This window comes from Panthera pardus, unplaced genomic scaffold (genome assembly GCF_024362965.1).
Source record: "Panthera pardus isolate Hobbes unplaced genomic scaffold, ASM2436296v1 HiC_scaffold_21, whole genome shotgun sequence".
Classification (NCBI taxonomy): Eukaryota; Metazoa; Chordata; class Mammalia; order Carnivora; family Felidae; genus Panthera; species Panthera pardus.
The window spans coordinates 2,389,110-2,404,042 of record NW_026526777.1 but is presented as its reverse complement, the minus strand read 5'-3'; the positions used below and the strand labels follow the sequence as shown (position 1 = coordinate 2,404,042).

General features: G+C 61.7%; 1 protein-coding gene across 2 annotated transcripts; it reads left to right on the top strand.

Moving 5' to 3' along the window:
• Nucleotides 1-840: 840 nt before the first annotated feature.
• On the top strand, nt 841-10,518 carry SH2D2A (SH2 domain containing 2A). Of its 2 annotated transcripts, none has more exons than XM_053908838.1 (9): nt 841-987; nt 1,495-1,655; nt 2,373-2,554; nt 3,450-3,539; nt 3,680-3,848; nt 7,192-7,335; nt 7,547-7,852; nt 9,376-9,547; nt 10,022-10,518. In XM_053908838.1, exons 1-8 carry the CDS (start codon nt 954-956, stop codon nt 9,541-9,543), a joined length of 1,254 nt encoding a protein of 417 aa, XP_053764813.1. In that variant the 5' UTR covers nt 841-953; the 3' UTR covers nt 9,544-9,547; nt 10,022-10,518. The 2 variants fall into 2 exon arrangements, with proteins under 2 accessions (XP_053764813.1, XP_053764814.1); XM_053908839.1 differs by having other exon boundaries at nt 843-987; nt 7,195-7,335.
• The last annotated feature ends 4,415 nt before the right edge of the window (nt 10,519-14,933 follow it).

Genomic DNA, 14,933 nt, shown 5'->3' with positions numbered 1-14,933 from the left:
CCAGGAGCAGTGCCTGGCACTTAGTCAGGGACTGTTGGCTTAAACCGCGGCGAAATGGGTAAGAAGATCTAGTTTCTGGTCCCAGCTTCTGAGACATCTGGCCACGGCGCTTCTCTGAGCCTCAGTTTGCCGTTCTGGAAAATGGGCATAACATTCCCCGTCCCTTTGAGGATCAAATGAGAGAGAAATGGGATTGGTCCTCTGGTGTGGAAGGAGGTGTCGGCACAGCGCGAGTTTAAGACAACAGCTCACAATGTGGCCGCCAATCACGACCTGCGGAGTTGGAGGAAAAGTCTTCCTCCCTCCTCCAGGACGGCCTGGTCTGGCCCTAATCCAGCTTCATTAGCTGCTGGAAGGTGAAGCCAGGCCCCTCCCCTCCACCACCGGTCTCGCAGATTCCATATGACCTCAGAAAGTCCTTCCAGAAGTCTGACCCGCATCCTTCCGTAGCAGCCCTGCCTCCCTCCGCTCATATGTCCTGAGAGCAAACTCTGGAGTACAAACCTCCGAGGAGCCCAAAGCCCAGGCACCTAATTAGAGCTTATCCTGCTGAGGTTGACATCCACAATTGCCACTGCTCGTAACAGAAGCTGAGAGAGAGACAGGGAGAGAGAGAGAGACAGAGAAGGGAGTCCCAGTCTGGAGTGAGGGGGTGGAGGAAGAAACAGGCGGTTTCAAGGTCAGACGACAGTAAGGACTTCCCAACACTCAAGCCCAGAATGACACAAATACCGCCACACCACCACCAGGTTCAGCTGCCTGGCTTCCGGGGGAGGGACAAGTGTCTTACGGCTTTCCATGACGTGGGTCCTCTGCCAGGGCTAGGGCTGTGGGTGAGGCGACATTTCCTGCCGTCGGGGGCCGGGTGACGGAGATGAGTTGCTGAGTGTGCACATCTCCGGGGAGCACACACACATCCCGTGCTCCGGGGGCTCCCTTCTCAGGCTGCCCCCATGGAGCCCCCTCTGGCCCAGATATGCCCCCAAGGTAAGTGCGAGGCCGGGGACCGCGAGGGGGAGGGACATCAAGACCCCCTCACCCCTGCTGTCCCCAGGCCAGAACCTGCAGGGCCGGCTGGCAGGGCGCCCACAACCCCCTCTCCTTGGCCGGGGCTCCAGTCCACTCAGCCCGGGGGACCCAGGTAGCAGCGTCTACAGGGTGCTTCTTAGAGAGGACGGGTGCAGAGGAGAACCCGGGCCAGGAGGCAGGCAGTCCTGGGCCATAAAGACACAGCTCTGCCCTGAGGAGATGCACCACCCCCCACCCAGCACTGTGGCACTTCCGGACCATCAGGAGGCCCCCTGGCTTCCCAGTCCTGTCTCCCTGGCCGGTGGGCACCCCCTTGTCTCCCTCCCCTCCCCCACCTCAGAGACCCCCTGTGGTCCCGCCTGCATTTCTGCTCCCATGACTGTCCCCGTCCGTCCTCCAGATCCCTGGTCAGAGGCACGCAGGGCCCTCACTGAGAAACCCCAGCTTCCCTCTTTGCGCTAACAGGAAGTCGCGAAGCCCCTGCTGCTGCCTTCAACACCTTCCAGAGGGTGGAATTGCCCCGCGGGAGCCGCTGCGGCCTGAGCGTGTCTCAGGGACCCGGGCTCCGGGCCCCGAAGGCTGAGGAGGCCCAGCCCAGCCCCAGGGTCCCCGCTGTCCGTGCCGTGGTGAGTGGGAGCCAGGCGGACACATCTTCCTCACCGGCTCCCATCCCCCCAGTGACCTGGGGCCACCCATGGACTGGGGAGGGAGAGAGGATGGGGAGCACCTCCGTCCATGCTCATGCGCTATATTGCCCCCTCACTGTTCCTCTGTCCCTGGGAAGCTCGGCCTGAGTCCGCAGGGGGCCAGGGTGCAGGGAACCGAGTCCCGGAAACAGGCATCCGTGTCTCTGGCCGTGGCCTCCGTCCGTCCGCCCGGCGCATCTCTCTCTCAGTCCCTCTCACCCACCAGGACATTAGGAAATCCTCCCTGCGGACCAGCCCAGCCCCTCCTGCAGGAGGCCGAGCCCTCCCTCCTTCCATCCTCTGGGTTGGCCCGCAGCATCACCTCCTTTCATCCCACGGGCCAGGGAATGACTTCCTGGTCTTCTCGAAGGTCTCACATCCACTTATGTACAATCTGTCAGCTCCCAGCTACTGGATGAGAGGCCCTCAGGGCCGGAGGGAAGGGGAAGGAGACCCTCTGGAAACCAAAGCAGGTGTTGCTGAAGGAGAGTGTTACGCTAGGCCTTGAGAAGCACTTCCTGGGCAATCATAGCATGAAATAGGCAGCGGGGATAGAGAGCAGGGGTGAGGATGAGAAAGTGGCAGCTTGGCCTGGAGTCAGGAGAAAGCCCACTAATCGCGGCTACTTCGTCCTCCTTGAACTTTCCCCTGTTCCAGGCCTGTCCTCAACCCCCAGGGCCTACCTCCAGCCCAGACACTGAGAAGGCTGAAGAGGTGCCTGGGGAAGGCGGCCAGTCCCTGCAGGCCGAGACCCGGGCTTGGTTCCAGAAGACCCAGGCCCACTGGCTCCTGCAGCACGGGGCAGCCCCCCCCTGGTTCCATGGCTTCATCACCCGGAGGTGAGTCACGGGGAGGAAACCGGCCCAGAGACGCGCGGGACGTGCGCCGGGCCCCGGGCGGTCGGGAGTCTGTGGAGGCTACAAGTCCACGGATGAGTCCTGGAGGCTCCCAGGCCATTCTCTAGGGCATCTGTCCTGGGAGGGGGGGGTGTCACTGGAGAGGCTGCAGCCCCCCCCCACTTTGTGCCTCAGCCTCCTGCCCTCCTGGTTCCCCCCCCACCCCGCCCCCACCACTGTCTCCCAGGGTCTCAGCCTCTCCAGCCTCTGTTCTGTCTTCTCTCCCCCCCCAGCCCCTCCCTCCTCAGTTTCTCAACTTTGCCTCTCCTGCATCTTTGGGGGCCTCCTCCAGTTCAGCTGGTGACTCCTGAAATCTACAAGTCTGGGGGCGCCTGGGTGACTCAGTAGGTTAACCATCTGACTTGGGCTCAGGTCACCATGGCTCATGAGTTCAAGCCCCGCATCAGGCTCTGTGCTGACAGCTCAGAGCCTGGAGCCTACTTCAGCCTGTGTCTCCCTCTCTCTCTGCCCCTCCCCCACTCGTGCAGGCGCTCTCTCTCGCTCTCTCTCTCTCTCTCTCTCAAAAATAAACATTAAAAAAAACATTGAAACCTACAAGTCTGTTACCACCCACCCCAGCGCCTCCAGGCTGCCCTCCAGGGTGAGGCCTGAGGAGGATGCAGGGCCGGGAGTTCCCTCCCCCACCGCCCCACCCCCCTGCCCCGGGCGGGACGGCCTGTTTTCTCCAGTCCCTGGCGCGTGGGAGCAGAGCCGCGTCCTCTCTGCCACCTGCACCCTTCTCCCGCCACTTCCGCCTGCTTGGCTGGGGGCTGGGGTCGCCCTCGAGAGAGCCGGAGACAGGTGTGAGGCTGACGAGCGTCTCCCCCATCGCCCACAGGGAGGCCGAGAGGCTGCTGGAGCCCAAGCCTGAGGGATGCTACTTGGTGCGGTTCAGCGAGAGCGCCGTGACCTTTGTGCTGACTTACAGGTGAAGGGGAAGGTTCGCGCCAGGTGGCCCAGAGGCGGGGCTTCGGCGGGGGCGGGGCGGGCTGGGTGAGCGGGTCAGACGGAGAGGGCAGGGGCGGGAGGCCGGGCCTGGGTGGCTCTGACCCCACGGGCACCTGCCAGGAGCCGGACTTGCTGCCGCCACTTCCTGCTGTCCCAGCTCGGGGACGGGCGCCACGTGGTGCTGGGCGAGGACAGCGCCCACGCACGGCTGCCGGACCTGCTGCGACACTACACCGTGTGCCCGCTCAGCCCCTACGGGGAGACGCTCAGCGAACCCCTGGCCCGCCAGGTACGCCCCGACCCTGGCCCCGGGGGACCCAGGCTGCAGGAGCCGCCTCCTCGGGACCCACGACCCAGCCATAGGTCCCTTGCCCACATGCGTCCTGGGGAATCCCTTGGAGAAGGATGAGTGCTGGAGGAGGGTCCCTGAGGACAGCAGGCACAGGGGTCCTTGGTGTCCCTGGTGTTGTCAAGGGCCTATTTACTGAGCTCCTGGCTTGCACCAGCTGCTGACAGGCCCTGAAAATAGAACCATGGGCAAGGCAGAAGGGCCTCAAACCCACAAAGCTCACTTAGCAGCAGCAAGGACGGCTACAGCACAGCAATCGGGTGCGATGAGAGGGGACGTACAGAGTGGGGTGATCCTGGGCTCACTTGGGGGGGGACCGTGTCAGCGAGTGCCTCCCTGAGGGGGCTCAGGCAGTTCTGGGGACCACCGTGTGCCAGGCCACGGCCTGGGCACCGGGAACCCAGCAGAAAAATCCAGCAGAAACAAAGTGACCAAAACGGCCCTGCCTTCTGGAACTTCCGGTCTAGCGAGGAGATAGTCATCACATAGGACAGAGAAACAGATCATCCATAATATGTCCAGTAGGAGAAATGCATGCCAAGAAGACAAGCAGCAGGGGGACCTGGGGGGCTCAGTCCGTTAAGCGTCCAACTTGGGCTCAGGTCATGATCTCGCGGTTTGTGGGTTTGAGCCCCGTGTCAGGCTCTGGGCTGACAGCTCGGAGCCCACAGCCTGCTTCGGATTCAGTGTCTCCCTCTCTCTCTACCCCTCTTTCTGTCTCTCTCTCGAAAAAAAAAAAAAAAATACACATTAATAATTTTTTTATTTAAAAAAAAAAGACAGGGCGTAACAGGGTGGGGGCTATTTTACAGAGGGACATCAGGTCAGGCGGCTCTGGTAAGGGGACGTTGGAATGGGGCCTGGATGAAGTAAGGGAAGGAGTCACGCAGACAACTAGAGGGAAAACATGCTAGGCAGAAGGAACAGCAGGTGCAAAGGCCCTGAGGTAGGAGGGTGCCTGATGTGTGTGAGGAAGAGTGAGAACAGTCAGAGAGGTAGGAGGTGAGACCAGAGAAGTGAAAGAGGGGGCCCTGCAGACTCTCATACGGATTTCGGATTTTATGCTGAGAGAGGTGAGGTGGCACCGAACAGTTACAACCTGAGGAGTTGGCAAGTTTGGGGGGGGCGGTATTCGGGGTATTCTAGAACCTGCTTCAAATTCTACATCTTCCTCTCTGTCTGCCCCTCCCCCGTTCACATTCTCTCTCTCTCTCTCTCAAAAATAAACATTAAACATTTTTTTAAAAAAACTTAAAAAAATGGGGATACCGAGTAGGTGGTTGAAATGCGTGGGTCCAGAGTTTGGGACAGAGGTCTGGGCTGGAGAGAAACACCTGGGATTCATCAGCATCTAGAAGGACCGATTCAAAAAGCCTTCAGGGGGCGCCTGGGTGGCTCAGGAGGTTAGGCGTCCAACTCTCTGATTTCAGCTCAAGTCACGATCTCACGGAGTCACTGAGATCAAGCCTGAGTCAGGCTTGTAGTGACAGGGTGGAGCCTGCCTGAGATTCTCTCTCCCTCTCTCTGCCTCTCCCCGCTGGCACTCGCATGCTTGCTCACTCTCTCAAAAGAATCAAACGTTTTATTATTTTTTTTTTTAATGTTTATTTACTTGAGAAAGAGAGAGGAGGGGAGGGGCAGAGAGAGAGAGAGACACAAACACAGAATCCGAAGCAGGCTCCAGGCTCAGCGCAGAGACCGACGCAGGGCTCGACCCCACAGATCTCGAGATCATGACCGGAGCCGAAGTCGGACGCTCAACTGACTGAGCCCCCCAGGCGCCCCAGAAATAAATGTTTTCAATATTAAAATAAATAAATAAAGCCGTCAGGAAGGGTGAAATCTCACTAGAGAATGAGCAGAGGTGGAAAAGAAAGGAATACCAAGTCTCCAGCACTTAGAGCTTGCACAAATGAGGGCAAAGCTACAAAGAAAATTGAGATGGAGAGACGGGGGGGCGGGGGGGGTGGGGGGACCAGGGGCGTGTGATGCACTGGGGGCCAAGCAAAGAGAACGTCTCAAGGAAGAGCCGTGCAGGTGGGTCCCATGTTGACCACTGGACTTAGTCAGAAGGAGCTCCCTGGTGGCCTGGACACAGTTTCTCGGGGCCCCGACTGGAGTCAGTTCAAGGAAATGTGCCCCATGGGCCTGCACCGGGCGGTCGAGTCCTGTGTGGAGCTTCACGGGGAATGGCGGAGGCCGTGACCCCCAGCAGTGGGAACGGGGTGCAGGGAAGTCTGGAGGTGAGGGAGCCAGCGGAAGCTGAGGAGCCAAAGGCAGAGCTCTACGAACCGAACCGCCCACCGGCACTCCCGTTCTCTGGACTTTGGACTTTATCTGGGAGTGTCTCGGTGGCCACCAAAGGATTGCCCCGGGGGGGACGTCTTTAGCTCCGGCTGCCCTCAGAGAGAAGAATGGGTTAGCAGGGCAAGATGAGACAGGGCAGGACCTAGGAGGCCGGAGCTGGTGAGTGGCCGCGGCATGCAGAGAGGGGTGCACATGCGGAGATGCTGAGGCAGGGGAAGGAGCAAGGCCTGTGCTCCATTAGGTGTGGGGGGTGCTGGCTCCCAAAATGCTGTCCCAGCAGCGGGGGGGGGGGGGGGGGGTGCCGCTTTTTAGTCATAAAGGGAATGCAGAGAGAGGAGGGGGCTGAGGCAGGGAAGGGGGATTCTGATGTGGATCCTTGAAGCGTGCAGCGTTTGAACACGCATTTGGCAGATCGCAGAAGCATGAGACAAGCTGTGGCCTAAGCCTCTCAAAGCCGTGGGCATGAGGAGAGCCCGGGCTCTTAGGAACCCAGGGCTGAATTGCTGAGCTAAAGCATAGCTGCCATGGGAGGGAACCTTCCCACAGTAAGACGCCTCTCCCTGGAGGCGGTCTCCCTGCCCCTAAAATACATAGCTTAAACCTCCATAAAGTACTCCTCTGACACCTGCAGAATAAACACAGGCATGGCAGTCTTGGAGATCTGTCCCCGGGCTGGAAATTTTCAGGCTAAAGACTTGTAAAGCCTTGTTGCATTTTTGCAACCACAGGCACAAATGGAGACGGGCCTGGCCCTGCGTTCCAGGCAGAGTTAACGTCAATGCCAGATACAACCCGTGACCAAAGCTACTTTCCCCCTGTTGAGCCCCTTGCCATCTCCATTCCCTGTTCCTCACCCAGGGAACCCAGCCACCCCAGATTTCTGTGCCCCTCCCCCCCCATCCTCCACTAACACCTGCCCACCCACCAGCCCGCCATCCCTCCGGCACCGAGTGCCTGAGGTCTCCTTCTTTCCCAGCAGACGCCTGAGCCTGCAGGACTTTCCCTAAGCCTTGAAATGTCAGACTCCCGAACAAAAATCCACCCTCAGTACAGCACCATCCTCAAAAAGTCGCTGAACGCAGGCCCCACGCAGAAGGAGGGCGCCGGGGAGCAGAAGGAGGTACTGCGCTGGAGGGGTGCCCCAGGGGAAGGGGGGGTTGGGGCAAGGGAAGGGAGCGGCGTGGGGGCGGGGCCTGTGGGCGGGGCCCGCGGCCGTGGGCGGGGCCTGCAGGGCCCAGGCTGGGACTCGGGCCCCAGCCTCCGCCCGCCTGGGTTGCTCTAACGCCCCCTCCCCCCATCCCACCCCACCGCGGCCTGGCCTTCTCTCCCAGCCTCCCCAGCCGCCCAGGCCCAAGCCTCCCGTGCCCGCCAAGCCTCAGCTGCCCCCCGAAGTCTACACAAGCCCGGCTCCGAGGCCCCGCCCGGCCCCGCCCCCCAAGCCCTCCAACCGCATCTACCATGAGCCTGACGAACCCATCGCCTTCTACGCCATGGGCCGGGGGAGCCCCGGGGAGGCCCCCGGCAACGTCTATGCCGAGGTGGAGGTGCAGCTGGCGCCGGGGGCTGGGGGCCCGCCCTGCGCCCTCGAGCACCCTGCCCTGCGGAAGTGCCGCTCCAGGCCTGTTCCCCGAAACCAGGTAAAGGGGTGCCCGGAGAAGGCGGGCCGCAGGGGGCGGGGGCGCCCGAAGACCAGACTCAGGACGGTGGCAAAGGTGCTCAGGTGGATGCCGGGGTCAGGGTGAAGTCAGAGGCCTCAGGCGACGGGGGAAAGGCAGAGGCTGGGGCTGCCAGCGGCCCTTTCCCAGGCCCAGAAGTGGCTCCTGCCTGGACGGCGTCCCCTTTGTCAACCCCTCCACTTCTCGGAGGAAATAGGGGCTCAGGCCCCGCCTCAGCCTTCCCGCCCCCCGCCCCCCCCCCCCGGCCTGCCTGTCTCACCCACCCAGTGCCTCCCACGTGTTCCCCACTGTGCCCCGAATCTTGACTCCAACCATCATCCCGTCAACCTGGTTGGAACTCGGGCCTCTCGGGCCCTGGCTCCCTCCCCCCAACCCCCCCCAGCCCTGCCATTCTGAGTCCCTGGTGTCAATTCAGAGGGAGCTCTGGGGAGAGCCACCTGCACCCCTGCCCCTCCACACACCCCCCTCTCCCTCCTCCCTCCCCCGCCTGGCTGCCTTCTCTCTAGGGGTCTCAGGGGTCTCAGTCCAGGGCGGTGTTAGACCTTCTGGCCACTCCCACCCTCTTCCTGGGCCTCTGCCCCCTCCACAGGCCCCTCCCCACCCTCCCTGCTGGTGCCCCAGGCCTGCCTCAGCCCTTGAGCCTGTACCCCCCCCATGCCCCGCGAGGGGTGCTCCTGCTCAGCCCCCAAGAGCCCCACGGCCTCCTGAACTCAGCATAGCAACCGGCTCTCACCCTTCTCCCCAGATTGGCCCTCCTGTACTTCCCATCGGACCGATGACCCTCCAGCCACCCGACTGTCCAGGCCAGGATCCCAGGGCTTCCCTAGACACCCCCTCCACGCCACTACTCCTCATAAGCCACGGATTCCTGCTGGGTCCCTTTCCCCAGTTTCAGCCCCATCACCCCTCATCACCATCTTCCAAGAGCTTCTTAACTGGTCTAACCACCAACCCCGCCACTTCCGATCCACTCTGCCCCAAGGAAGCCAGAAGGGTCTTGCTTAATCAGTCCGTGTGGCCCTCCACACTGGCGGAACAGGGGACCTCCTCCCCAGCCTTCCCGCCAGCTGCTGCGGACCTCCAGAGCTATTCCCGCCTCAGACCTAGTCATCCTTCCGGCCAGCTGGCCTGCTGCCTGCTACGCACTTCCCTGACCCCACTACAGAGGCATCCACTGTGCCTCCCAGCACCTGCCACTCATCACCTGGGACGCTGTCTCCCCTCTTCCCCCCGCAGAGTGCACGCTCCCTGAGGGCAGGGGCTGGGACTCACTCAGCTGTGTCCTGAGTTCCCAGCACAGTGCCTGGCACAGAGCAGGTGCTCAGGAAATGGTTGCTGAAGGAATGAGAGGGGGTGAGAGCCTCTTCTCCGCAGGCCGACATCTGTTCCGACCAGACGACCAGACGATAGCCCTGGAGGCTTCAGGTGAGCCTGAGAGGCGGAGGGTAGAGGGTGTGACCTTGGGATCGCCCTTTTCTCCGCAGAATCCAGCCGGCCAGCAACTGCATTCTGAGAACTCTGTGACCGGACAAGGCCCTTTCGTGCCTCACCAGACCCTGCCCCGCTGGGGGCACACCCTCCCCCACAAGCTTTCTAGACAGAGGACGGAGGACAGAAGCCAGGCGTTGCTTCCCCTGGGGCCTCCTCAGTAGCCCGGTGAGTCTGCGCCGGGGGAGGACAACCCGGGACCCCAGGTCCAGAGACCTTTGCAGACGGGGCACCCTTCTCAGGAAATGTGCACGGAACACACTGTGGGCGATCAGAGCCAGAAAGGGCCTCAGCCATCATCTATCGCAAAGGTGGCAGAATGGTGTCATCTTGCATGCCAACTGCAATCCATTGGTCGTGGCTGCCTAGGGCACCACGTTGGGAAGGATGCTAAGGTCAGATCTGCACTCAGCAGAAAAGGGCACCGTGATTGATTAGTGATGTCTGCTACGGGCAGGGAGGCAGGAGCAGTGTCTCCTCTGCCCTTACAAATCTGGGCCAAGTTCCTCACTGCGCAGATGAGGAGACAAAGCCAGAGAGGGATAGCGACTTGGCCAAGGCCAAGGCCCAGAACCCAGGCTTCCTACTTACCCCGTTTTGCACTCTGTTTCTTACCCCACGTGCACTAACTCTTTTCCACAGGAAATGTCAGAGATTTCCTCAGATGGGAAAGCTGGCTACTTCTGAGAATTCCACTGCATGGGGGCCCGGGTGCCGGCTCCCTCCCCCAAATCGCAGCTTAGCCGTGTTCCCTGGACAGGTCTGCCCCCCTCCGCCCTGCAAAGAAGCCTGGAGTTCAGAGGAGCAGATGGCGAAGTCCCTTCCTCGTAGGGGCACACCCACTGGTTCCCTCCCCAGAGTCCTTGAGAATCTGGTGGCTCAGTGATCTCAGTGATCCGTGGTCCTCTGCGGAAGTGGGCGAGGCCGCTGGGCAAGGGCGGCCGCTGCCGCCCGCTGCCTCCCGCTGCCTGGCTTCTCCTGGAGTCTGATTTCCTTGGCCCTCTGAGCCTTTGAGGTCTGGGCCCTGGTCCAATGCTGCTGTTGTCTGAGGAATGGTTTGGCGAGAACAGATGTTAGAACTTGTTTGTTGATTCTTGTCTGGCTAATAAATCATCGCCAACCACCTCTCCCCACAGGGATCCAAGGAGCACACGCTCCTTCTGTCTGTCTCGGGCTCCCTCTCTGTCCTATTGTGGAGGGCAGGTGGTTCGAGCACCACTGCAGTGGGGGGGAGTGGGTCTGGGGTTCAGAGACACCCGGGCAAGGGTCACAAATCGGGGGGCCGGGAGACTCCCGGGTAAGGGCCCACGGAGTGTTTTGTTCTTAGCAGGGCCGGGCGGGTAGCCAGGGGCAGAGGGGTGGCTGCGTCACTTGGGGGTGCCAGGAAATAAAGGGGGGCAGGGGGGAGAGCGGTTGAGGGGTAGGCCCTGTACCCCCTTCCCCAGCCCCCCTGCCAAGCACAGGCCTGGGGAGGGGAGCGTGCGTTGGTGACCTGTGTATGTGAGCCCCTTAGGAGGATGGGGGGCCCTGCAGTGGCTCTAAGGATCTCTTGTGTCTTCCCAGCCTCTTGGGCTCAGGCCTTGCCTCAGTCAGGACCCCATCCTGTCCCCTGCCCTCTTGTGAGGCTTCCTCTCCACTCCACCTCCCCACCCAGACCCACTCCGTCCCTCTCCCTCTGCCCTCTGCCCCTGCAAGGCTCCACACCCTGGGCTTCAGCCTCCTGGAGGAATCTGCCGAAGGCCACGTTCTTCTCTCAGACTGAGGGCCCTCTGAGGCAGGGCTCTGGGGACTCCGGGGTCCCACCGGTGCAGCCAGTTCTTACAGTCATTCCTATGGGAGTTTAGTCAAGACAGTGCCTATCAGGGTCCCTCCTCCCGCCAAAGGCCCCACCGCCCCCCCCCCCACCACCTGCCAGGGGCCCAGAAACCCCCCAGACCCGTCCTCAAAGCTGTGCTCCCTAGGCCTGGGCGCTGCCTGCCGCAGCCACACCCCACCCCCGCCCCCCAGCCTGGCACGGGCACCACCTCTGGTGACTGGTGAATTCTCCCCCTTTGCAGCCAGTGCTAATCAGCTTAAGGAGAGCTTCTGTTGCTGAGTCAACAGGGTTGGGGTTCCACTCCCTTCTGTCTGTGCCTCTCCAGAGCAGGGGGAGAGATGCCGAGGGAGGGGAGGGGAGGGCAGGGAGCAGATGGCTTTGCCGAAATCAGGGAGGGAGGCTGAAAGGGCAAGAAAGGTCTTGGATTAAACTCCGGGGGTGGGGGTGGGGGTGGGGAGAGGGCTTCTGGCTGACTCTGGGGCTGGGGGAGCCCCGCGCTGGGGGAGGCCGCAGAAGGAGGGGAGGCTCACTGCACAGCAGGAACTGGAAGTCGAGTCTGAATGTCCCGGGTGCGGGGCGGGGGAGGAGAGCAGAAATGCCTAGTGACCCCCTGGGTGTCCCTGAAGGAACAAAGCAAGAGGGGACAGGGCGGGCCCCTGCGGAGCTCGCCCTCCCTCAGCAGGTGGGGTGGCAGGATCCCTAAGGCGGACGTGGGGAGAACCCTGGGTCTCTGTGCGAGCTGGCTGGTCCTGTGCTGGCTGGTGGCGAGGCAGCCTTTCGAAATGGAGAGAACGCTTCCCTGTTTGCAGGCAGGGCTGCGTCAGGATGAGGCCGTGCAAGGGAAGGGCGCAGTGAAGCAGGACTGCCTGGGCCCCAGGGAAGCCAGGCCCTGTGTGGCTGGTTTCTGTTTGTTTGCTGTTTGTTGGGTTTGGGGTGGTTTTGTTTTGTTTTGGTTCAACCCAATAGGAAGGTGAGGTCTAGAGAGGGGAGGTGACAGGGAGCTGGAGGCCGTCACACCCAGATCCTGCTATCCTGATCCAGTGCTCCCCTTGTATCAGGGGCCCCTCCCGGGTCAACAGATAAGGTTCCTGTCCTCCCAGGGGCTCCCGCTGCAGGCTCAGCCCTGAAGAAGAAGGTGGGGAAGCCTTCCCTGCTCACCAGGACCGGCACCCCTGCTCATCCTGCTCACTCCACTCCTGCGCTGAGGCCTGGGGATGGAGAGGCCTCGTGCAGGGAAGGAGGGGGGACGATTCCTGAAGCAGTTGCCCCCCCCCTTGCCGGAGACGCTGGCACCACAGGGGAAGGGCACCTCCCCAGTCACCCCATCCTCCCCGCCCCCCTCCGTACAGGGCTGCCTCTGGCTCAGTCCACCCAGAGTTGAGAGGACATTCACCCCGGCCCCGCAGCCTCCGTCAGGCCTCGCTGGGATCCCAGCAGAGGGCACAGCCTTCCCCTCCGGCCCTTTCGGCACCAGGGCAGACCCGGCAGCTCTCCGGACCCTCTCTGTCCTCCTGTCTGCTCCCTCGGGTAACCCAGAACCCGCTCACTAAGGTGCCGGGAACTGGCAGCGGGGCAGGGGGTGAGTGGAGGTCACCACCACGACCTCCTGGGTCCTGGGCCACAGCACAGCACCGCCCCCCCCACCCCCCCCCAGGGAGGGCCAGTGGCGTCACCGCTGAGCCCCACCCCCCACTACCCCTACAGCCCTAGAACGTCTGTCCCCTGGTGGCAGAGGAAGGGGAGGTCAGCAAGGCCAGGAGCACAGAGCGCTCCGGCAACCCTGCGGCCGCCCTGGCCCCACAGGGCTTCCTGCAGCCCCTCCACCTGCCGCAGCGCCTCCGCACCCCTGCCGCCCAGCGTCCCGCAGCTGCTGGTAGTCAAGGACTTGAGCTTCCTGGGCTCTGCTCCCCTGGTCCGTGCGACACTGCATCCCGGGCTTAGCCCCAGCGGCTCTGGTGGCCCCCCGGGGCCTGTCTGGACCCACTCAGACCAAAGCCTTCGCCCTCCTCCCGTTTATTCATCAGAACTCGAGGCTACTGCCTGCGGGAAGCCTTCCCAGGTGAGGACTATTTCTAACCTGTCAGTATTTCTCATGGTGACCAGGAAATCCCAACCACCAAATAAAAGGTCATCAGTGGTAGGACTAAAAAGTGGCTTTAAAAGACATGGCCCAAGGGGCGCCTCGGTGGCTCAGTTGGTCAAGCGTCCAACTCTTCATTTCCGTTCGTGATCTCACGGTTCATGAGTTCGAGCCCCGTGTGGGGCTCTGTATGGACAGTATGGAGCCTGCTTGGGATTCTCTCTCCCTCTCTCTGCCCCTCCGCCACTCGCTCACTTGCACTCTCTCAAAATAAATAAACATTAAAAAAATAATAGGGGCATCTGGGTGGCTCAGTCAGTTAAGCGTCTGACTTCGGCTCAGGTCATGATCTCGCGGTTCATGAGTTCGAGCCCCGCATCAGGCTCTGTGCTGACAGCTGGGAACCTGGAGCCTGCTTCGGATTCTGTGTCTCCCTTTCTCTCTACCCCTTGCCCACTCACACTCTGTCTGTCTGTCTCTCTCTCTAAAATAAACATTAAAAATTTTTGTTTTAAGTAATAAAAAATTTAAAAACTGGCCCAAGACTATCTGCAGAGAACTGAGGTGGGAGGTAAGAGCCTTACAGACAACAGGCCTAAATCCATCCTCTTCCAGAATACACCAGGACCCTCCCTGAGGGCCACATCCTGCCTCCCAGCCCAGAGCCCCCGCATCTCGGTCACGACGCAGCCCCCCGTGTCAGGGTCCCAGGGGTGCGGCAGGCCACCTGTGCATGTGCAGACAGCACATCGGGTACAGAAGACAAAGCTTTGGACTCGGGATCTCAGACTTTGGGGCCTGTTGACCCAGGTGACCACCTCAGATACCCCGGCGAGTGGCCTCGGCCCAGGTCCCGCGGCCTCCGCAGTGGAGTGCCGGTGGGTTGATGCTCCTTCCTGAAGACGGCTGGAGGCACCGCCACGGGCAGCTGTAGCCCCAGTGTCCCCGTGGGATGCAGGAGCCCTGTCTGGCTCCAGCCCCAAGTAGGTCAGATTTCAGATAAGTGGGTGGTTTTCCTGTAAGTGACGAAACCCTCCGCCGTACTTAATGAGAAACAGACTCCTCAACTTACCCAACACGCAAGACCGGGAGCTCGGGGAGACCCTCCCTCCCGCCTCTTCCTTCTCACGCCCGGGTCCCCACGCCGCCACACGCTCCAAATGACCCCTTGGCCGTAACCTTCACCTTCCCATCTGTCACCAGGACTGTCAAACGGCGAGCTTCTCCAGCGGCCCGGCACCAGGGCCGCTCCCTTCAGGGCTCTTCTCGACGCCCTGGTATCGGGAAGCCGCTGCAGCAAAGCGCGGCCGGAGCCCCGGCACCCCCAGCACCCCGCTCCGGTAGTGGCCGCAGGACGCACGGTCCCGGGACAGGCGTGGGCCTCCCGCCCCTGCCTGAACCCTGCCCCGCGGAGGAGGAATCAGGCCACCGGTCTTGCTGCACGTGGCATCCCAGTGCACAACCGCCAACCCAAGTCCGTGACCCTGCCGCCTCCCTCCCCCAACCACTCCTCCCTCTCTAACAAAAAGCTAGGGGTCCAGAAGTCCCCAAGGAGACCTGCCTGGCCCCCAAGCTCCACACAAAGCTTCCAAGCCGCTCATGGCCAATGGCAACTGGTGTCGTGAGTCCTTTCCAGGGACATTCACCACTTCGCCTCC

What these genes read in the sequence shown, in the direction of transcription:
- SH2D2A (XM_053908838.1), top strand. Translation starts at nt 954, where the DNA reads ATGGAGCCCCCTCTGGCCCAGATATGCCCCCAAG. An exon ending in CATGGCTTCATCACCCGGAG is followed by an intron (nt 2,555 to 3,449) that starts GTGAGTCACGGG and finishes CATCGCCCACAG; the next exon opens with GGAGGCCGAGAGGCTGCTGG. An exon ending in GGCCTGTTCCCCGAAACCAG is followed by an intron (nt 7,853 to 9,375) that starts GTAAAGGGGTGC and finishes TTTTCTCCGCAG; the next exon opens with AATCCAGCCGGCCAGCAACT.